This window comes from Podarcis bocagei, assembly GCF_964188305.1.
Source record: "Podarcis bocagei genome assembly, chromosome: 7".
NCBI classification, from domain to species: Eukaryota; Metazoa; Chordata; class Lepidosauria; order Squamata; family Lacertidae; genus Podarcis; species Podarcis bocagei.
Genome location: NC_138132.1, coordinates 59,554,589 through 59,577,554, shown reverse-complemented (window position 1 = coordinate 59,577,554; position 22,966 = coordinate 59,554,589). Strand labels below are relative to the sequence as shown.

At 43.8% G+C, this 22,966-nt stretch overlaps 1 protein-coding gene across 3 annotated transcripts in view; it reads right to left on the bottom strand.

Moving 5' to 3' along the window:
- ZNF423 (zinc finger protein 423) overlaps positions 1-22,966 on the bottom strand; it is a 339,629-nt gene that overhangs the window by 306,043 nt on the left and 10,620 nt on the right. Inside the window, exon 1 of one of the 3 annotated variants that reach the window (XM_081201113.1) lies at positions 15,997-17,614. The exons of 1 other annotated variant lie outside the window; for it this stretch is intronic. In XM_081201113.1, coding sequence (XP_081057239.1) covers positions 15,997-16,036 — 40 coding nt within the window. In that variant the 5' untranslated portion in view covers positions 16,037-17,614. Of the gene's footprint in view, positions 1-15,996; positions 17,615-22,966 lie in introns of those variants that run through there. One more of the 3 variants, XM_081201115.1, reaches the window with a different exon arrangement.

The window sequence follows — 22,966 nt, the reverse complement described above, 5'->3', positions numbered from 1 at the left end:
TGCAAGAAAGTAATTGACCAAGCAACTTGATGCCCTGAACTGATTCTGACTAACAAAAACAGTGAGAAGTGCTTAATAGGTATCGCCATCATCAGTTTATTTATATCCTGCCCCTTGTCATAAAGCCCAGGCTGTGTTACAGCACTGTAATTCAGTCAACACTTAATGAAAAACAGAAATGAAACAAAATAAAGACTTCATTAAAAAAAAACCTACAGTTCAATTGTCCCTCCTACATACCAGCCAGTGTCTCCAACAATACTCAGCACTCTTGGGATCCTGATGGAAAAGGAATAGTTTTTAGCTGGTACCAAAGGATAGATGATGTCTCATGGGGTAGTGGTTAGGGTGCTAGTAGCACAAGGCAATTTTATTTATTTGTAATATGTGTTACCTGCTTCTCCACTGTAAAATAATCCTTAAGTACAACGCCAATTTAAAACATAATATATTTCAGCCTGTCAAGCCAAGATATGCATGAGCCTTGTCTCCACCCATAAATCCCCTTCTTTCTTCCCTTTCCAACACAACTGGTTAATTAATCCAGGAGATCTCCATCATTTTCAGTGGCACCCAACCCAAGTAATGATTGTTACCAGGTTTGGATCAAACCTGGACCGTAAACTGGTTTCAGACCCTGGTTTGTTTCCAGCTCTGGTAACCATGGTTCAGATGCAACATAAAACTATGATTAAACTCAGAAAGTCTTTGACAGAGGTACGAAAGAGAAGGGAGAACATAAGGAGGAGTACATAAGCAAAAGGTTTGTGCGTATCTTGACTCATGCTTACCAAGATGAGACAGCTGGGGCTGGGGGATTGTTTAGGGGGATGTGTTGGGTGTTGCCATTGCTGTTATTGATATTACTTTTTCCTGTATCTATATTTTTAGATCTTGTTACGATTTACGTGGAAGTGGTTCAGTTTTTTGTGTACTTTTTGATGTGTTCTTACTTATTGTTTATGACTACTTTTGTTACGTTTGTAATCATGTATATCTTTTCAAGTTGTAAGCTGCCTTGAGCATGGTTTTAACTAGGGAAAAGGTGCATACAAATAAAACAGTGATAAGGATGCACTGTGTCCAAAACAGGCCATAGCTTCGTCAAGGTGTTAATGTAGCATTTCTGTATTTTAAATGGAGCTGGTGGGTGTATCAAATGATGTTATGTAAGAGTAGCACACCCACCAGCTTTGGTGCTCATCTACCTCCTATCCACAAATTTATAATTTTGATACACAATCAAAATACGTGCATGCCTTCCCAGGCGATTCTTGACACCACTGGATGACCCATCGTATCGTAGCCCAAGAGGGTGAAAATTAGTTAAGTACCCCAACAACATCCTGCAGCCCTCCAATGCTAGTCAAACCGTAAGTATACTTTTTTTGGTCTTTCCCCCCCTCTTTGCTTTCTCCAAGTTGCAATTCTGCCTACTGTTCTATTCCGGTAGCATTAGGCCTTTTTTATTGTTTGTACAGCTCTTGAAAGCAACTGTAAAGCATTTGCTATTTCGCCTGTCACTAACGCCAACTGATCCCTTTGAAATGGAAAATCTAAGAGCAAGCGGGTTAGTCAATGCCTGCCTGCTGCAGAATCCAGCCAGCCCAACCACCATTCAGAAGCCTAGAGGCAGGTAATTCAGTTCAACATGAAACTGGCGAACAACAGTATGTTTTATTTAATTAGGATCAACAGAAGAGATAAACCTCACAGCAGGGTGAGTAATGACAACATTTCAAAAATAATTCATTCCCAGGTACCAAAAGGGCAAATTTCAATTACATATTTTTAAAGGGCTCTAAAAGTTGACTTAACACATCCGAGGGGAAGGGAGGGGGAATACATTATTATTTAGATAGACAGACAGACAGACAGACAGACAGACAGACAGACAGACAGATGGACAAAACGGATGATTAATTGGGGGCATTTTCAGAAGCCTCAAATGTTGTTCTACTCTTTTGCTTTTCATATGAACCCCAAAATTGTGTTTTCTACACAAATATGACAAATAAAATAAGGAAAAGCAGCCTCAGACTGATCACTCTCTAGCAAAAAGGTGGGCTCAGTTTACAATGTCTCCCTGTGCGATCTATGAACAGGGTCTAACCCAGGATACAATGGAGGAGTTTCTGTTTCCTCCATAGAACCACAGTACTCTGTTGACCAAACACATGAGATACAGGTTTCCATTCATGACAGGTTGTGGAGGCCCTTAGCAAGGTACCTTCTGGTTGGCCACCACAAACACCCTTGGATTTACCTGGCAGCATCAGTGAGCAACATAATATAGTCTACATAATATCAATCTGAGGTATTGTGGACAATTAAAATTGGGCCTGGCCCATCATATGTAAGCACAACCTGCTAAGCCATGTACGGATGTAGGGCAGCTCCAAAGCCACAGTGCCATGCAAGTATCTAGTGTCACAGATTAAGGATCCGTATAGTCACTCCAGAATCAAAAAGTCTCTCAGCAACTGAGGACAACCCACCACCAAAACAAATGAGAAATCTGAGGACATTTCAAACCACAACCCCTGGCCAATCTTGAGCCATGCACTGAAGATAACCGATGAGGCAACTGGGAAGATATGTTCCATTTATCTTTAGATAAGGCAGTAGTGGGCTTGAAAAAGCAAAGCTTACCTCTGTGTTGCCAGGAAAACTTAAGAGGAGGACAGGTGGGCTGCCTGAGCCCTCCTGCTACCCAGCACCCCGTTAACAGTCGGAGGAAGTGAAAGAGACATGTCCTCTTGTGTGCTGTAAACTGAGGGGTGGCCAATGTGGTTCCCTCTGGATGTTGATGGACTACAACTTTCATAATCCCTGGCCAGCACGTGCTGCAGTTCTGCAGCAGGAAGGCGCTACTTTGCTACCGCTGCTGTAAATCACCACACACACTGATGGCACTATATAATACAATAAATAAATAAATAAATATTTAAAAGGAACCAGGTAGGAAGGCTGGGAAAGATTTTTGCAGGAAGCCTTGGACCACTGCTATCAAAGAACAGTAATACCGGGATAGACAAAACCAACCACCTAGCTTTGTATGTTCAAGTTCAAGGACTTTTGTCTTAAGAGATCATATATAAAAATGCCTTGGGGAAGATTGGCTCAACAGGGCTGATGCATGTCTGGGCTACATGCAGTGCATACCTGCATCACATGGATAAAACTAAAAATGGATTACACACATTGATGGCAGAGTCTTGTAATTCCCTCCCTTATCCCCCATTCATTCCTGTTCTTCAAATGATTTAAGGGATGAGTCTTCTTTGAGTTTTGCAGGACAAAAGTTCCCTCCCATTCCTTATCTTGCTGGAAGTCGGCAAAATGGAAGTTGTTGTGCAGGTCACTGCCTTGTACAGTGGAAATAAATGTCTCTAGCCTACTATCAGCTATTCTCACCAGCAAACATCCAAGGGGAAAGCTATGCAGTGTTATGGTGACTGCACAGTACTGTGGTGGGTGTGTAGGAAGCTCACCCTCTTCCATCCTCAAAGGGATAAGAGCCCTTGGGGGCTAAAAGTCAGAAAAAGAACCAAGATTGCAGCCAGCACAGGATATCACTGAGCCAACTGCTTACACTGCTCAGATTCCCTTTCCTCAGTTGAAGCAGGAAATGCCAGAGGTGCCAGAGGTATGTATTCACCCCCTAAGAGGAATTATTTACAAAGCTTAATTGTGCCAGTTCAAGCATGTATTAAAGACATATCTCTGCGAAGCAGAAGGAAGTAGTACCTGCTTGTCAACAAAGAGTTCGGAAGAGCAATCTTTTACCTAGCTATTTTTAATCCATTAGGAATCCATGCTTAGTAAGCATTATGATGCAGAGAGTATGATGGGTTGGACACAGATCTGTGAAGCAGGAATTTTAAGGGTTCTTGTTCAGAAGGGCCCTTTCAAGGTATCCGAAAATGCTGCTAACAAATTGTGTAGGAGAGAAGAGAGGGAAGTTCTGCCCACCCAGACCTAGGTACATTCGGTATAATATAGGAAAGGGGAGCTTGTAGCCTTCCAGATGTTACTGGACTCCAAATCCCATCAGCCCCAGGCAGCATAGTCAGGAATGATGGGAGGTATGGTCCAACAACGTATGGAAAGCTACAGGTTCCTATCCCTGCTCTAACGGCTGTTAAGGACTCCTATGCATGCAGACGGAGAAGTAGGAGCCCTCTACAGATGCTGTAATAAAAGCACACAAGTCAGGAGACAAAGGTGACAACATCTACACACACCTTTATTCCCTATGTTTTAAAGCATGCTGAAGTGCCACACACATTTTCAGCACCCATGTTTTGAATGCTTGTAAAGGGTATTGAAAGTTTAACCAAGCTGAGATTTATTTTCAAAGGTAATAGTGCCACCAACCATTCTCTCTACAAACTGAAATTATCTTCATTTTATAGACCAAGCTGGAGATGCCAATTAGATGTTACCGCTGCACCCCTCACCCCGCCTAAAGAAAAGAAAAAGCTTCAAGCCCAATGTGCTTCGCTTGAGCTTTTAGGCGCTTGCTTCGTAAACAGGTTACGCTCTCACATTGCAGCAGTTGTATTGCAAAGAAGTCCACATGAATTGCTGCTGTAATCATTTTTAGCCTACACTCCTAAGTTAATCATAAGGACATAAGACGAGCCCCACTGAATCAAAAGGTCCGTATAATCCAGAATCCCCACAGTGGCAAAACATTTGTCTCTGGGAAGCCCACAACCAGGGTATGAAGACTCTCTCCCTTGCTTCTGCTCTCCAGCAAGTGAGATTTCAATATATACAGTGGTACCTCCAGTTGCAGACGGAATCCGTTCTGGAGCTCCAGTCGGATCCTGAGGCTTCCACAACCAGAGGTACTGCTTCTGCGCATGCGCGCACGGCGAAACCTGGAAAAATACTTCCAGGTTTGCCGCATACATATGCCGAAGGATGCGTAACTGGTGGTGAATGTAAGTAGAGATACCACTGTACAGCCTCTAAACCTGGATGCTCCATATAGCCATCCTGACAAGTTACCACTGAAAGACCTCTTCTGTCTATGCTAGTGCCCATTTCCACATTCATGTGGCAGGGAATTCCATCAATCATTATTATTCATTAATTTCATTTATAAATCACTTCCCATGAGGCAACCTGAAGCTTTTACAATACAGTGGTACCTCAGTTTACAAACTTAATCCATTCTGGAAGTCCGTTCTTAAACCGAAACCGTTCTTAAACCGAGATGTGCTTTCCCTAATGGGGTCTCCCACTGCCAGTGCCCTTCCACCATTCAGATTCCGTTCTTACACCGAGGTAAAATTCACAAACCGGGATACTACTTCCGGTTTTGGGGAGTTCATAAACCAAATCGTTCATAAACAGGACTGTTCTTAAACCAAGGTACCACTGTACAAGCTACTTGTGAGTTGTGTAACAAAGCACTGCCTTGTATCCCCTGCCCCACAATTTCATCAGATGACCCAAATTCTAGAAAGATGATATAGGAAAGAAATTTATCTCTATCCGTTTTTCCCCACACCATGCAAAATAATGTAAATCTCTATTAAAACCACCCTTAGTCATTTTGCCCCCTAAACTAAAAAGTTGATCCTTTTCCTTATTGGGAAGGTGCTCCAATAATTTATGATGCACAGATAACCCAAAAGCAAAGAACCATATTGCAAGAGCTGCTTCAGCTGGCTGCCTGGAAAAGGATTCTTGTTCACTATTGAGCCAATCAGGCAAACAGGTCTTTGCAAACCTGTAGCCCAAGTGAAAACAATTCCTTCCAGAATCTGTGTTCAACCTTCCTTGTGATGGATGAACAGGGACACAACTGGGTAGATGGATGGGTAGAATATTTTTGTTGAGTTTTGCCTTTGTGTGAATTGCCAAGGATGGAAAAGCAAACCATTTTCAAACGTGTATGTATATTAACTCTAAGAATTAGTGCACAATTGAATGATGCAGTTTTCATTCGCCCGGGAGTTTTCATTTCACTTACAGGATAATTAAACTTATATTCCATCCATCAAACAGGCAAGACCAAACCCTTCATTAGCCCAGTATCAACTGAGCTTGCGAACACGGTACATCCACAAAGCTTCCCTTTTTTATACCCAATTGAGAAGATGGCTCGAACATCTGTTTTCACTTCAAGACATTAATTTTCAATTATTGAAGAGAAACAAAATAAATCCTGACAAATTACTGGTAACTGTGGAATCTTTTGTCTATTAGTTTAGAACAGTAATTTAGAAATCCCACAATTAACATTCCCAATGAGGGATTGTTCCGTTGGATACTTGTTATTTAAGGCAATTTAGTAATGAATGATGTTCTATCTGCTTCCCTGATTATATACAAATGTTTTAGAGGGAGGGGCAGGGGAGGGATGATGAATCCACTGCATCTTAGCTAACCATCTACTCCCTTCCTTTTTTGCCACCAAAAGAAGCAAGAAAGAAAATTAGGCACCTTGGTTTATATTTATCATTTGGCTTATTAATTCACACCAACTCCAAAAACTCGTCCTTTAATAACCACTCCTGCTTCTCCCCTCCACCCACACTATTTATCAATTTGGGTCCAACAGGAACCATCTGAGGTAAAATGAAAATTAAAAGCATTTCATACACAAGTGACGAATTCCAGCCAATAAGATAGTAAGCTATGCAAATGCTCTCCCCCCCCCCCTTCGTTCTGATGCTCCTCAGGGAAACTTCACTGGACTCTCTGTAAGGGAAATAAAAGACAATGGAAGCTACATATCCTTACCCAGCCTATGCACTTTCCATCACAATATGCTGGTTCAGACAACCGCTCCACATCTCCACTGATGTCACATCCAAAACAGTGCCATACTGATTAGAAAATAATCGGTAATTTAATTTAACAGATGCCTGGGAGGTGGAGGGAGAAAAGAGTCCCACCATTTCATTTGCTGAATTCACAACAAGGAGGAACCGAAATGTTTGAACGATCCGTACATGTTTTATTTTTATTTTTCCAAGAAGGATCACGGAAGCCTCAGCGATGACTATACAATGCAAAAATGCAATTTTCATATCATACTATTCCACTGCCTTCAAAAAATCCCTGGCTATCAGCTGGGAAGAGAAGCAGATAGGGAACGGGGAGTGTTGGAAGAGGGGGGAGAGAATGAAGAAGGGAAAATTATATCTTTAAAACAAGTATGAAAGACATTGTTACTTCCACAGTCAACTCTGTAACTGAGCTCCGACATTGTATAATTGACTTTGCAAGCAGAACAACAGCAATATAACAAAGAAAATGTCAGTGTTTCTACAGCGCTAATCTATACCACTAGGAGGGCCTCCCGCTGTCAGCCAGAGCTGACAATACAATAGCTTTCAAAGGGATATTACCATCACGCTTTCATTCTTGACATCAATCAAGACAAAAAGAAATCCTTTTCACAAGACATTAAAAATCAAACCTCTGTATGAGCAGATAGGTAAAACAACATTCCTTTAAAGGAGAGCGTTCATAGTAATCAACTAATTGGAGCCAAGCAAAAGGATGAAGATTTTTTATTATTTACTTTGCATATAATGAAGTAGGGAGCCTCCTAGGTTGCTTGGTTTGGTGGCAGGGGGTGTGTGCATGTGTGCGTGCTCTTTTGTTTTTGACTGACACAAATGAGGTAGGTAAGTTACGAATCAGAAGTTTCTATCAGCATATTTTGCCAAGCAAAAGCAAAAAAAAAAAAAAAAGGTGACAGCAATTCTCCAACTTCAAGCAAGGTAACAAATATAAGCTTAATTAGTGCATCCTCTTTTTTTAACTGCAAAACAATTTGATCACCGACTAACACATTTATCAAAAAAATATCATCACAACCTGACATCAATTTGCAGAGCTGTCAAAGTTACCCACCAATGTGCACGTCAGGTTTGAAATCTGGTTGCTTAACGCAGCGATGTATGACTCTCCCCAACCGTACACATGAACATTTTTGAAATTACATGTAACACGAAACAGAATGGATTCTCTAATTTATCTGTTCTATAATAACCTAAAATAATCTGGGACATAAATTTAGTAAAAGCCATTGGGTAGTCAGATCAAAGTTTCTCATCATAAAATTGGGGAAAAAACACAAATTTAGCAAATATGCTTTTTCTATGCAGAGTGCCTTCCACCTTAAAGAGTTTGATACATTTTGAGATCACCATGCATCCTATGGTAAGCACCCAGAATCAGTTTCAAATGATGTCAGCTATATCCTGTTCATTTAATAGGCAAATTGCTAATATCATACCTTTGTTTACCATCTGGATTCTTAAAAAAAAAAAAGCTGGCTACAATTACAAATGTGTGTGTGTGTGTCGCAGTTTTGGATCTTCACCATAATGCAAATCTAAACTGGTCTCTAAATTTGTGTGAACTTTTCACACGATAATTAGGCAGGCTTTAGTCAAAGCTTGAAGTGAGATTACAAAACTATCCTTATACGCCCCTAAACAAAACTAGATTGAATGGAAATAACTCTATCAGCCAACCACAATGATTGCTTGCATTATATTTATACTATCAATGGATGGTTAACATAATCAACGTATTTAATTATAAGGTTTAAACCCTTTATCAAGGAAATAGTTCTACCACTACCAGTCTAAATGAACGGATACTGATACAGTAATTACTACATTTTTTTTTAGTAGACTGAACATACGGGAAGAAAATGGGTTCCTATTCATGAATTTTTACTTAAAGCATAACACCCATTTGGCTGATTAAGTAATTTCACCCCATTTAAAAAAACTAAAGAGGAGCCATCAGCATATTTAAAACTTGCTATTCACACAGATCCATGGCTTTTTATTACCACACGATCTGCATTTTCACCCACAGAATGGTGCATCCTTTTTACCACAGATGTCATCATTTAATCCTTAAACTTTTGACATAGAAATGGGTTCACACTGCCTAAAGAAAAACTGCTAAAGGAGGTGGGTTGAGGGATTACAAAAAAGGGGGAGTCCCAATATCCAACTCTGTCATCATGACAGTGATTATATGCTACTGAAAAACTGACAGCCCCCCAAAAAAATATTTCAAGTAGGGAAACAAGCCTGTGTGCATTTATTTGAAGAGATCTCTGTAATTTAAACCTATTTTCTGCCTGTCTTAGGTTGAAGGACCTGTGACCTTAGAACTCTTTATTTATTACCTCTCCATCTCAATTATTTCCATGGAAACATGGATTGTGGCAACCTATTAGATTGCTAGCTCCCAAGATCATAAAATGCACTTGGTGGGTATTTTTTTAATGGGGGGGGGGGAGTTCTAGCTACTTGATTGTATAACCTGAATGACAAGCCCTCAAAAAATAATCTATCCTTTTATGTACAAAAATGTAAAGACAGAAGAAGGTTGGTTGAATCAGTATTTCCACTATGAAGTCACGAATTATCCAGTCAACATTAGTCCATGTGTGGATCTCCGATTTGCCTTCTGACCATCCAACACTCAATGTTTTTAAAAGATGAGAATTCCAAGTTTTAAAATAGACAAAACCTGGAATTTCAATTACCATTTTGGATTGCAAACACTGTCACTTGCTTCAGTTACAGAATAATTGTCCAAATTATGCATACTACAAGGATGAAAACAGAACAAAAGAATAGAGAACAGCTTAAGGGAGGACACCTAACTAAATTTAAAAGGAGCTCATAAAACATGTGTATCACAAGTATTAGAAGATGGCATGCATCTCTGCCATCCTGGGACGGCTTCCTGGGAAATGGGATTGCTTTGCTACCATCTCAGGATGTATTTCTGAACCCATACTTCTAATGAAATACCCTCAACCTAGCAAGAGTCAAGACCTCCCAAGCCTTGTACTTTCTCCCCCTCAAAGAACAACTTTGGCTTTCAAATATTCCCCCTCCCAATCCACCTGACACTGTTGTAGTTCACTCTTCCCTCCCCCTCCCCCTCCCCCTCCCCTCACTCCTTGAGGTTGTTATATTTCTTGTATCAATTACTACTGGGGCTTCTTTTGCAAGAGTTTGTCCTGGATTGCAGAGGTCCATAATACCATACTGTTAAGCTGACATACAGCTGAGAGGTTAAAATATACTATCAATCTGTAAGAGACACCTTCAAACTTCTGTTTCATGTGAAGGTCTCGCTTTTATGATACCTTAAACACAGATTTTATAGCAAGAGTCCTCGGCCTGCAGGAAGAAATACAAAGAACATTTTCCCTGCCATAAATCCTTTAAAAATTTAGGTATTTCTCCTCGACACTAAAACGGGCAGTGTCTACAATTAATAATCATTTAAATTTAGTGTGAGGTTTGTAGTCAGTTAGCTGGGAGTGGGGAGAAGAAAATTCAAGAGATTGCCTTTCTTACCCAAGAATACCTCATTTTAAACAGAAAAAAAATATTAGGATCAGGACTATCAGAAGTTGCTGGAAAGTTTTTATGAGGAGCCTTTTCTTCATTGTCCCACCAGTTTTCAAATTATGTCAAAGGAACATGGTTTCAATGGTATCCTTCTACGCTGACAATATGTTCAAGAGGGCAAAATGAGGAAAAAGCTTATAGACAAATGTATTTAATCTGGAAAGTGGGGGGAAAGCAAATGGACAATATATATTTTGATCTGGAAAATGATTTTGTAGATGGTGAAAGGGTATTTTATGTAAAGTTTTTATATTATTATGGGTTCAATACAGTGTGGGTTCAATACAGGTTACTTAAAAAAATTACAATAAACTTTATTGGGGGAAAACAGTCACAAATCCAGAGCAGAACATATATTTTTGTATTTTTAAAAATGCATTATTCATTTTTTAAAAAAACCTATACCCTTCCTTTTTTGTTTGAAAGAAAATGTCATTTGGCAGCTACCCATGCAATAGCCATCATAAAATATATACAGGTTTACTCAACAATGGAGCTTACTCCCCAGTAAGTGTTTAGGATTTCAACCCAACACACTCACCAAATCGTAAAGAATGCCGCCCTATACATATCTATTGAGCCCCACTGAGTTCAACAGGACTTTATATGTGTGCTTAGGATTTGAACCAAATGGTCCTGCACACATTTAATTGGGAGTAAGTCCCACTGAACCCAGTAGGGCTTACTTCTGAGTATACATGAATAGGATCAACCTGTAATATATGCATAGGTTTTAAGATTTCTCAGCCAACTGGTTTGCTGTGCCTTTTCAAAGTCTTCAAACAGTACATATCACTTAAAAAAATATTGTTATTATTTATTAAATTTCTATACCGCCCTTCATCTGAAAATCACAGGGAGGTAATTTGGAAGTAACAAGCCACAAGGTGCAAATATAAACATCACTGCCTCTCTAAAATGGACAGAAATTCTCAGCAAACACAGGCCATTAAATTTTCAGTTTGGAATCCCGAGCATCAACTGGCACCTTGTTAGGCCATGCCAAATTTTCCAATTTCATGCTTTTAGGCTGCACTCACAGAGAAGCTTTTTTGATGTGGAGTTGCAGTGTTAAACTGAAACTGGGGGAGGGTAGTGTGAAATATCTCAAGCAAGGGAAGCACCAACTATTCAGCAAGCAAGCTGTTGTACCATGTTCTGTCTTCTGGATCAGTGCAATAATGATCACCAGTCCACCACCTGAAATGGTACCAATCACCATAACAATTTGCACAACTCTGTAAACCACATGGAGGCATCAGCTATGCACACTCTGACTGTGTGTGTGTGTGTGTGTGTGTGTGTGTGTGTGTGTGTTCTGCCCGGCCACACCTTTTGAGTTCCCTCCTTAATACCTATCGCAAACCAACTATGATAGTTTTAGTCATTCAGGGCTCTATTTCTCCTTGTGCCAAACCATTGGCTTGAAGCAAATGACTGAATGATTCACTGACTGATTGACAGACAGACACCGCATCCTTGTGACAGCTTTTATTCCATTCATTTCTAATATTCCCCTGCCAGAATTGGTTATAAAATACGTCTACAATCAAGCTCCTTGCATCTTTTTTTTTATTTGTGATGTACGTTACTTGATTATGTTAAGCCTTCAATCCTAAACACACTTACTAGGGAGTAAGCCCCAGTGAACACAGTGAGACTTACCTACAAGCAAATATGTATTGGATTGTACTGTAAGTAACGTGCCATGCCACAACCCGATATCCAATCCCTGTTCACAATACAGTATTCTTCCTCCCCCCTCCCCTAAACTCACTTCATACATTAAATTGGGATCTGGACATCAAACACTCCTTACTTCTGTAATGGCTACTATCCCCGTTCTATTATTTTCAAGGTAACAGCAGAGAAATTCAAGATTAACACTCCAGTTTTGCTGGGATCAACTTTCCCACATCAACAATCAAAATATCTACAAGGTGCTGATTGATTCAAGATCACACAGGGACAAAAAGGAGCAGTGTGCCACTATCACAAATTGCATATGCATACAACATGTCCCAATTTTACACACACACACACACACACACAGAGAGAGAGAGAGAGAGAGAGAGAATCTGCTTCTCCTTATCCATCCACTTTTGTCACACAAACTGCAAAGGAGTCTGCTCCCTCTTTCCTCCAGCCCTCACTGTCTGCATTGAGCAATAAGAGCAGCAAGAAAGTGGCACAGTCTAGCAGCCATTACAGAAATAGAGCCACAAATCCTTATACTCCTGAGCGTGAGGCAGGGAGGGGGGAAAGGGAGGAGGAGGAGAAGCCGGGACACCTCTGCTAATGCATCAGTTAAGGCTGTTTGCTAAGGTTTGCACCCATTGCGAAGGGGGAAACGAAAACAGATCTTTTTTGCAAGGTGCTGTTTATTGTACCAAGTGGTCAAAGACAGGCAGACAAACACACACTCCGCTCCCACTCTGCCAAGGGCACACAAGTCTTTAAAATGGATGGTTGGAGGGGTTGGGGAGAGTGCAAGCACCTTCACACCACATGGAGTAAGTGGCTGAACTCCCTCACCCCACAAACAGACATACAGAGCCAGATTGTGGGGATACCCTTTCCCTCTCCCTCATAATCGAACCTCGTTTTGTCTAACCAATTGAAAACCGTTCATTAATACAAGTTTTAAAGCCATTCCTCCTGATTTTATACAAGGAAAAGGATGGAGGATAAGAGAGTGGGGGGAGGCTTTATGGAAACCAAGACCAGAGGGGGATCAAATCACGTCCCTGTTACAAAACCCCATTAACCTGCCCATGGCAAGGAATAAAATCTTACGGTGGTGGCAACAAGAAGGGAGAAAGAGCAGTTATTTTACTCTCCTGCCCACATAAAAATCATTTCAGCATTAGCTGCCAACAGAATGTCACAAGACTGCCCTTGGGGGCAATGAACCAGGCCTGCTCTGCCTTGGTCTGTGGATTATTATAAGGCTGCTTTTGTTGAAAGAGGATGTGACTTTTGTTTGGTGGTGTTGGGGAGGGGGGGCAGAATGGCTTGCAAATTCCACAGAGAAGAGGCAATTTAGAGGTGTGGGCTTTGGAAGGCGGACATGGGTTCAACTTTTCAAGATCAGCAAAAGCTAGAGAACTGTGGGGAGCCAGTGTTTGAGATGGGCCATTGAGCATCATATGAAAAGCCCTGCTGGATCCAACCAAAGGCATATCTAGTCCTGCTTCCTGTCCTCACCCTGGTCCAGCAGAGGAGTGTTGGAGGCCCACAGGCTGGGCACAAGCATGGCAGCCCACCTGTGACCATCGGCACGTGGTACTACCTCAGATATTGGAGGCAATATATGGCCATCATGACTAGTAGCCATGGATAGGCTTATCCTCCAGGAATTTGCCTGAATGCCTTTTAAAGCTGTCTGAGTTGGTGACCATATATCATGAGGCAGCGAGTTCCACGGTTTAATTACGCACAGTGTGAAGAAGTACTTCCTTTTGTCTGTCCTGATTCACCCACCATCCAGCTGCATTGGACGCCTTCAGGTTTTAGAAGTGAGAGGGAGGAAAACCTCACTCTATCCCCTTTCTCCACACTACACATAATTTTACACACCTGGATCATGACACCATCACCCCACACTCACCTAATTCCTTAACTAGAAAGCCTCAAATGTTGCAACCTTTCCTCACTGGGGAGTTCCTTCAGTCCCTTGATCATTCTGGTTGCCCTTTTCAAAATATTTGTTTTCCAAACCCCAAAGTCTACCAAGGTGGGATAAAGGAGGCTTTCTTCTTAGGGGATACATGGGGCATTGTGGAGAAGGAAGCTGAGCAGTTCAAAAAGAGCTAGGAGAATGGTAATCCATAGAAATATGTTGCCTTGGAAAAATTTCACCAAAAGTGAGCTCCTCAGTGAGCTCCTGGCCTTCCAACTCCAGAGTAAACCTGTTTACAACTTGCAGGCTAAGGCTACGTTATGGAAATATTTCCACAGTCTCTGAAAACTGGCTCTGAAGTGAACAGTCAGTGAAACTCTTAACCTCAAAACTATAATACTTACAACTGGAGTTCTCCTGCCAACAGTCATCTGAAACTTGCTAGAACCTAAGTGGTCTACATCGGGCTACACTCCTAAATACTTTGTGCTAGAAAGCTCGTCTACCTTTTTGAAAGACCCACCAAAACTTATTAAACTATTCACTGGTTCGAAGCTGCAGTGCTAAGATCTACTCTGGAGGTACCCATGAAACCCTTTCTGGATTAAGTGGCCCACCTACAGCTACAAACAACTTACTCTGGAGAAAGCCCAATGGGAACTCTGGAGTAAGGGCTTTGTGGATCCACATCTACAAGGCAATTTACCACAAGCCAGGCCTGGTGTTCCTTTTCAAGCCTTGTGGAGGTCTACAGGACAGTTCTGGAGGAAGGAAAGTCAACGGTGGCTCATGGCTGAGCTGTCCACCACACCGATGTCTGTGTGTCTTGTCCCAAAGTGATGCGCTACCCAACCTGTAGAAGCCTATATATAATGTCATTGTGCACTGCCATACAAGGCAGTCCTGAAGCATTAGGCAACTAACCTGGAGTAAAAAGTCTACAGCTTGCAGCCCAGTTTGCCAGGAGGTAAAAATTGCCTACTGTGTCCAAACAAGTCTGAGTCATTCAACTGAATGAATGGTATCCATCTCCCTCACCCATACGCTAGCATTTCTTATCTCAAATTTTAACAAGGGTAAGCTCTTTAGGGTAGCAACCTTTCCACAATACTAAACTCATGGTGTAAGCATCTTGCGGCCCACACAAATCTCCAGGAAGAGGTTTGCATGGCAGGCCTACATAAATGCATCTGCAAATTGTAGAGGCAGCTCTTTTTAATTTCTTTAATGGCTTGTGACTTTCACTTGTGGTCTGTCCGCTGATGGGACGCGCGGTAACTCTCAAGTGGAAGTTGCCTTCTACAGAGTCAACCCACCTAGCCCAGAATTGCATCTACTCTTCAGGATTTCAGGTGGCAAATCTTCCCCAGCGCTACCTGGAGATGTGGGGCGGGGGTTGCACCTGGGACCTTCTACATGCAAGGCATTGGCTCCACTGCTGAACTAAAACTATTTTCAGAAAAAGAGAGCCATTCCTCTCTCTCCCTCACATGCCCCTCTCTTTTTTTGGAGTTCTAAGAGCCGACTCTCTTCCTCTCTCTCTCCGCGATAGAACTTGGAATTGCAACTCAGCACAGATCAAGGGAATCTCCTCCCTCCCCGTCCTTTCTTCGCTGGTCCTGCAGCCTTGAAACCAAAACTCTCAATGAGGCGACGATGGAGACAGCATGAGCCGCTGCTCCGCGGACTGAGCTTGGGGGGAAAGGGCAGCGAGTGGGGGGGGGGCGCTGGAGCAGCGAGGAAGGCTTCGCAAAATCGCAATCCCCGCCAAGCCTGGCCCCAGCCCTGATTGGTCACGCGGCAGAGGCAGGCAGGCTGCCTGGCTGGCGCTCACACCGCTTCCCGGAGCCCGGCGAGAGACTCCAGCGCCGGGCAGGATCCGCTTCAGACAGAGGCAGATCTCTCCACACACACAAACCCGAGCAGGATGCGTCCAGCCCAGGCGCTTACCTTTCACCGAGCGCGGCTTGGCTTGCTTCCTTCTGGACATTTCCAGCTCCGAGATTTTCTCTTTTTTTTTCTTCCTTCCTCCTCCTCCTCTTCTCGTCTTCCTTCCCCCCTCCCTCTTTTCCTTTCCCTCTCCTTTCCACCCCCCTCCTCTTCCTCCTTCTCCCACTTGAAACTTTGCTGGCGGCTCCTGGAAGAGGCGAAGCGGTGGTGGCGGCGGCGGCAGCAGCAGCGCCCGGATCGATTATTTGATTTCTTACTTCTTTGCCTGTTGCAATGCGGCAACTTCTGAGTCCCTTCTTTTTCTCTCCCTCTTTTTTCTTTTCTTTTAAGAAACACCCACTTCGGGCACCCAAAGACCTCGACCTTTCCCGGGCCAGAGACCCTCTTTGCCCCCCCCAACAACCCGCTGCTTTCTCAAATGCAATTGAGTAAAATAAAAACGCGCGCACGCGACGTGGTGCAAATCAATAAATACAATTTTAAAAACACCGATTTAAACGTTTCGGGGGATTCCCCCCGCCTGTTTTTTTTTCCCACCCCTCTCTTTACTGCTACTCCTCTTCGCGTGTCCTCATTTAAAGTTTCTCCGGCTTCCCCACCACCACCAACTCTCTTTTTCTTTAAGCGCCGTTCAGACTTTCTAAAGCGACGCAACCCATTTGCAAAACAAGCGCGATCTTGCGCTCGAGGGGGGCGGAAAAGGGGTCAGCGGCAACAACGAAATACGAGGTGGGGGAGAAGGTGGCAGCTTTGGGTTTATTTAATTCTCTTTCTCTCCCCCTTCCAGCAACCTGGTTGCATTAAAAAAAAACTCCCTGTATCTTCCTCCCCCTTGGGTCTAATGTACCCCGCTCTCTCCCTCCTCCTCCTTTTCTGGGCTGCTTCCCCCCCCTCCCTCTGCTTTTAATCCCCCCTGACCTCCTTCGAAATAAATGGTTTTGCTCGCTTTCCCCGAAAGAGGGGCGGCCAACAATGCACAATATTTGGGGAAGGATGCTTTCTGTCAATTAAAAAAAATATATCAAGGAGTGTGAGGTTGGATTCTTCTCTCTCTCCCCCCCCCCTTCCTCTTTCCCTTCTCTCTCTCTCTTTTGTGGGTCTTTTCACAAGCTCAGCGTGGCTCGGGAGCCGCGTCCTTCCCTGCGCCTGGCCGCCGGTCCGGGCTGGTGTCCTCCTTCGCCGCCTCCGCCTCCACCACCACCACCTCCTCCTCCTCCCGCACAAACGCACTTCTGAAAACAAGGCAAATGTTTCTTGGCATGGATGCAGGGCTCGCTAGCTGCCTCCATGTGTTAATCGCGCCGAGGTGGTGGCCCTGATCCGCCTGCCTTCATCGCTGCTCTCGCCGCCGCAGCCGCCGCAGCCGCCGCCGCTTCCTTGGCTCTTAATTTTCTTGAGCGGCTCTCGCCAGCCAGCCTCTCTTTTCTTTGTCCTGGCTCTTTTTCCTCCTCCTGATCTTGCTGCTGGGGCTGCAGTGCAGACACACATAATAAAGCCAGGCTTGGCTGGAAATGTAGCTGAGTCCCAGCAGGAGGATGTGAGGAGTGGAGTCCCGGCGGGGGAGCGCTCTGATCCCGTAGGGAGCCCCGCACAGCCTGCGCTGATCAGACGGAGAGAGAGCCAACAGCACCGAGCCATGGACAGCCCTGGAAATACAGCTCGGGTCGCACGCAAAACACGGACCGGCGACGAGGGCGGAGGAAGGGGAGGAATCGAGCCAAGCGACGGATTGGAGTCGGCCAGCCGAAGCCGCCTCCGAGGCGAAGGAGAGCGGGGGGAGGGAGACGGAGGAGGAGGAGGAGGAAGAGGCGGCGGCGGCGAGGAGGCGCGCAAGCAGACGGACGCAGGGGTCGCCGAGGCTGCTGGCGCTTCCTCGCGGCCTCCCTCGCTTACACGCGCCTTGGCCGCCTCTGTAGCTGCAGCATCTGGGCTGATGCACGGGGAAGCCTTTCTTTACCCCCCCAAAAAAAAAAAAACCATTACAATTTTCTCTTCTTTTCCTCTTATTTCTGACCTACTTTGATCACCCTCCACACTATTTTCTTTCATTCGCAAGTCCTCCCCCCGTCTTCAACTTCCCATTTTGCTTAGATTTTAGACTCCCTTTGTACTCCGGATTATTATTATTTGGATGGATTGAGTGCACGCACTGCCCTTTTTATTTTTCCGCCCGTTCTTTTCTCTAACCCAAACTTTCAGAGAGAGAGAGAGAAAGGAAATCTTACGCGTTTTTTTTTTGTTTATCGTTTGCTAATGTGAAGCTGAACCCCTCTAACATTGCTTTGGTTTGAAAGACCAGGCGGCAGCAAGGTCATCATTTGCAATTCCAATCCGACACTGTGCAGGTTTACTCAGAAAGAAGGCGCGTTTGGGTTCAATGGAGCATGCACCTAGATGCGTAAGAGCGCAGCGCAGCACGGACAGATTTACTCAAATGTAAGTCCAGCAAAGTTCAGCGTGGGGTTTAATCTCAAATAAAGCTGTGGGTCGTATGCACACTTTTCCTGGGAGTGAGGCCCATTGGCTTACTTCAGAGCAAATGTAGGTACATAAGAAGCCAGTATGTTTTACCACCTATATGGTAAAATGGTATGTTCTTAAGCTGTGCTGCAGGGAAGCCCAAGTGCTTTACTCAAAAGTAAGACTCATTGAGTTCCACATGCGTGCACAGGATTGCAGCTTCAAAAGTATCAGGTAGACATCTGATTCACAGCTTTGGAAGCTGAGCTAAATAGGCCTTTAAGTATGGGAGTATGGAATTGCCTTTACTGAATCCAGGGAAAGGATGAGCTGGAATAAAGTGAGCATTTGCTGAGGGATGGATTATGGGGTGTGTGAACACTGCAACATGATAGTAGTTCAAGTGGGTGATCAGTGAAGACAAGGAGAACAGGATTCAATTCATTGTTCCAGACTGGCAAAATATATATTTTTTTCCTCAGGATACGAAAGTTATTAAATTTTCTGCCACAGATTGGGATGGTGGCCAGTAAAATAGTCAGCTTTAAAAAGGGGCTAGACAGATTTGGGGAGAATACGCCTGTCACTGGTCTATTACTAATGACAGTCCTTCTGAAAAGCTGTGTATAAATACTTTAAATAAATGAGCTTACTGTATATGGAACCTCCAAGTTAAAAAGCAGCATACCTCTGAAAAACAGCTGGTGGGAGCCACAGTGCAGGAAAGACTTGCTTATGGGCATCTGGGTCAGCCCCTGTGAGAAACAGAATATTGGAAGAGAGGAACCTTTGGTCTGACCAAGTGGGGCTCTTATTGTTTCCCCAAACCAATAGCTGAGGCATGCTTCACTCTTAACCCCTCCCCTCAAAAAAACACCAAACCCAGACTTTTAGGAAGTACACTATAAGAACCACGTATTTTCAGAGAAGCGCATCCATGGTTCTACATTCAGCCAACTGAGATGAGGTGAGCCACGGGGGGACGACCACTAGAGGCGCATTGGAAGATGGCCGACAATAACATCTCTCCGACCCACACGAGGTAATTAAGAGGCTGTGATTAAGCAGCCTCCCTGCCCCCCAAGGGAATGGGGGGACTGCCCTTGCCTGCTGTTCCCATATATACCACCCCCGAACTTGAGGGGGTGGGGGCACTAGGCAGAAAGCCCTTGCGTGGATTTCGGCTCTCCTGGACGCTGTCTCTGATTCGCGCCACTAGCTGCAGCAACTTCAAAAGAAACAATTAGGAAGAAGCAAATGCACATATTTCAATGAAGAATGGGGAGTAAAGACTGCTAATTGAAGAGATCTCTGAGAAAGAAGATGGGTCGGATAAACAGGAATATATCATGAGAAGACACACCAAGGCTCGGTATGTCGGCAACGGGACTGGATCGGGGGGGGGGGACTTTCCTTTCTTTCTTCTATGTGATTAACCAATAAACCCCCCACACAGAAGTCAGAAATGCCGCTTAAATGACCTAAGATGGATGATTTAAGACTGTGTGGAGATAATTTCTAACCAAAAGCATGTTTTAAGGAGATTGTGGAAAAGTACAAGAGCTTTGGGATGACGCAGTAAAAAACAGCGTCACCATTTTGGCAAGTTCTGTCGAAAGATTTATGTCTGGGAGGAGGAATGCATTTGTTTTCATACTGTGGGTGAACCTCCTCAGAGGACTAAAGAAAGCAACAGATTTGTGAAGATTACTGATGGAAAGAGTGCTTTTATTTATGGAAGTGATGATATATGGAAACCATCTCGATATGGTTATTGGACAAACGGAAAAATTCACACAGGATTATAATTTGTGTTTACCTGCTTAAAGAGATTATCAGAAGAGATCACAAAGAAAAAAGAAAAATATATGAAAATAACAAGATGAGATGTGGGTACAGCAAGACAGGACTGGATAGAATTGTGAACATTATTTGGACAGATTTGTGGACATTAATGCAGCAGCAAGAAGATGATTGGAATCCCCTTCGGAACTTGAAATATGGGTACCCCCAACAAAAATTTAAAATTCGGCTTTGTAATTCAGAATTTATGTGATTTGATTTGATTGGTCGGTTAATAAAAATTATTTTTTTAAAAAAAGAGAGATGAGGTGAGCCACTCATACAGAGATGCCATGGGATGCCTCTTCTGAGATCCAGTCATACGCTCCCTCTACTCCCACGTAAGGAAACTGACCAGAATGTGGAGAGATCAGTGAATCTTGCAGAGATACAATGGACAAACCCTGACTTGTTCTTCTGCTTTAAAAGCAGCAGATCGTACCACTTAGACCTAGCAGAGTTTCAGATGTTAGCTAAAAAGCTCCAGCATCCCTCACCTAGTCAGAAACCCAAGCATCTTTATGTCTGCTATTCTGCCCAGACAACTTAGATTGAGATACCACTAACTAACCTTTCAGTCCATTTAGAGTTGGTTTATAGGGCCTCCTAAAGTTAGGAGGTTTCAATTGCCTAAAACCATGTGGAATGATAGCCCCCAAATACTTAAAATTCTCACAACACAGGGTGAAACCAAAAACAGTAAATAGTCAAATGTGGTCCTCAGGTGGCATGTTAAGGGATAGAACTATAATAGTGTAATTAATTTCCAAGTCTGCCACACTATGGAACTGCTCCCATTCAGGTCTGTGAGGGCAATGTGGGGATCAAACAGGATTAATAGCATATCACCCTCAAACAGGTTGAGTCTGTGTTTGGGACTCCTCACATCCACTATCCCCTCCACAGTGCACTGAGATCAGACAATCTTAACCAAAACCCCTTATTATCAAAGCAAAGAGCAGAAGCAATAGAGGGCACCCTTGTTTGATGCCTTTAGCAACGCTGATGCTCAAGGAGTTGAAGCTGTTGCCTGAAATCATTGTTGGAAAGCGTGGGTGCAATTGGTATATCAAGTACATAAACCTGTCCCCAGATGTAATTTATCTAAACAGTATTTTCGGGGAAATCCCACTCCACTCAGTCAAATGCCTTGAAGGCATTCTTAACGATGACTTTTCCAAATATCAACTTAGCTACTGCTGGGAAATACAGCCGGGTGGCAAATAACACTGTTTAAACCTAGAGCTAAAGTGGGGCTTGGGCTTCTCAGCTTCGGGCTTCACTATGGTGCTTCCAATTTTAAAAAATCTGCATTATTGAGGAGTCTGTGGACTTCCCATGGGTAGAGCTGGAACTGCCCCCCTCAGTGCCTTCACTGGAGGCCTTACATTTTCTACACCCTGCTTGATCTGCTGTTAACAAGCTCAGCAAACCTTTCTTGCAAATTACAGTGATGATGTGGCAAGGCTGAAAGCTAGCTCTGGGGATGTCCCCCCAACTGACCCTGATCCTGCGTCACTCTGGGTTTTGGCATACTGATAAATGCCTTCTATCAAAGAATGGAAGGTTGGGAGCCTCTTTGGCATTTGTGATATTGTGATCTGGGACCATCCCATTCCCCAAAGGACTCTACCTGAAGCTCTCCAAAGCGTTCGCTTCAACTGGTTCCAGGTTTTCCAAATCTGCTTATTTGCTTTTCAGCTGATCAGTGAGGGAGAGGGGCTTTGCTCTTTGGCAGATTTATTGGTCCCTCTGCACTTACCTGAATAAATGCTTAACGACCGTTAATTTGTGGGAGACTCAAATGGCTTGCGGGTAGATTGGGAAGAGAACCTCACTATTGTGGTATAGGACAGGGGTCTGCAACCTTTAAGACAAAAAGAGCCACTTGGACCCATTTCCGAAGAAAAAACAACAACTGGGAGCCGCAAAACCATTGCAACATTTAAAACAAATATATCTCTGGAGCCACGATCTGACAGCGGGTGGGAAGGTGACGTCGGGACGGTGCCTGACTAACGCACGCACCGCCCCCATGCGACGTCACAGCCAGTACAGCGCCCGCCACAGTGAGGAGTGTCGGGGCGCACAATGCGCCTCCTCCCCTCGCTAGTATCCGCCCCGGAGCCGCAGCAAAGATGTAAAAGAGCCACATGCGGCTCCGGAGCCGCAGGTTGCAGACCCCTGGTATAGGAAGTCAACCTACCCCCTAAAAGCATCTCAGATAGAATCCAGGAGACCTCTTCTGTAAACTCCTGCTGTGGAACTGGACCCCAGTGTGGCATTCTCCTCTAATTGCTAGAGGGGGTGTGATCACAATGGAACCTTCCTGCATATGTGATGGGAGTTTCCCATCATGCTGCTCTTTCGGGAGTGAATGTTTAGGAAATGGAGACCATCACTGGTCAAAAATTAATCCTTGAACTGGGTCTTGCATGATTATCTTTAGAGACTTATCTGGCTCTGATACAAAGATTTGTTTTTTCTCCTTACTGGTGGCACCATGGATTGAGGTCACTAGACATTGGAAGTTGGGAGTCAGACCCCTCTATAGCAGGCTGGCTGAAGAGTGCTTTGGATTTTTCACTGTATGAGTGCCTCACACGATACTGCAGAGTTGCCAGGAATGAATCCAAAACTGCTCACTTTGATAGAAGCTGGATTCCAT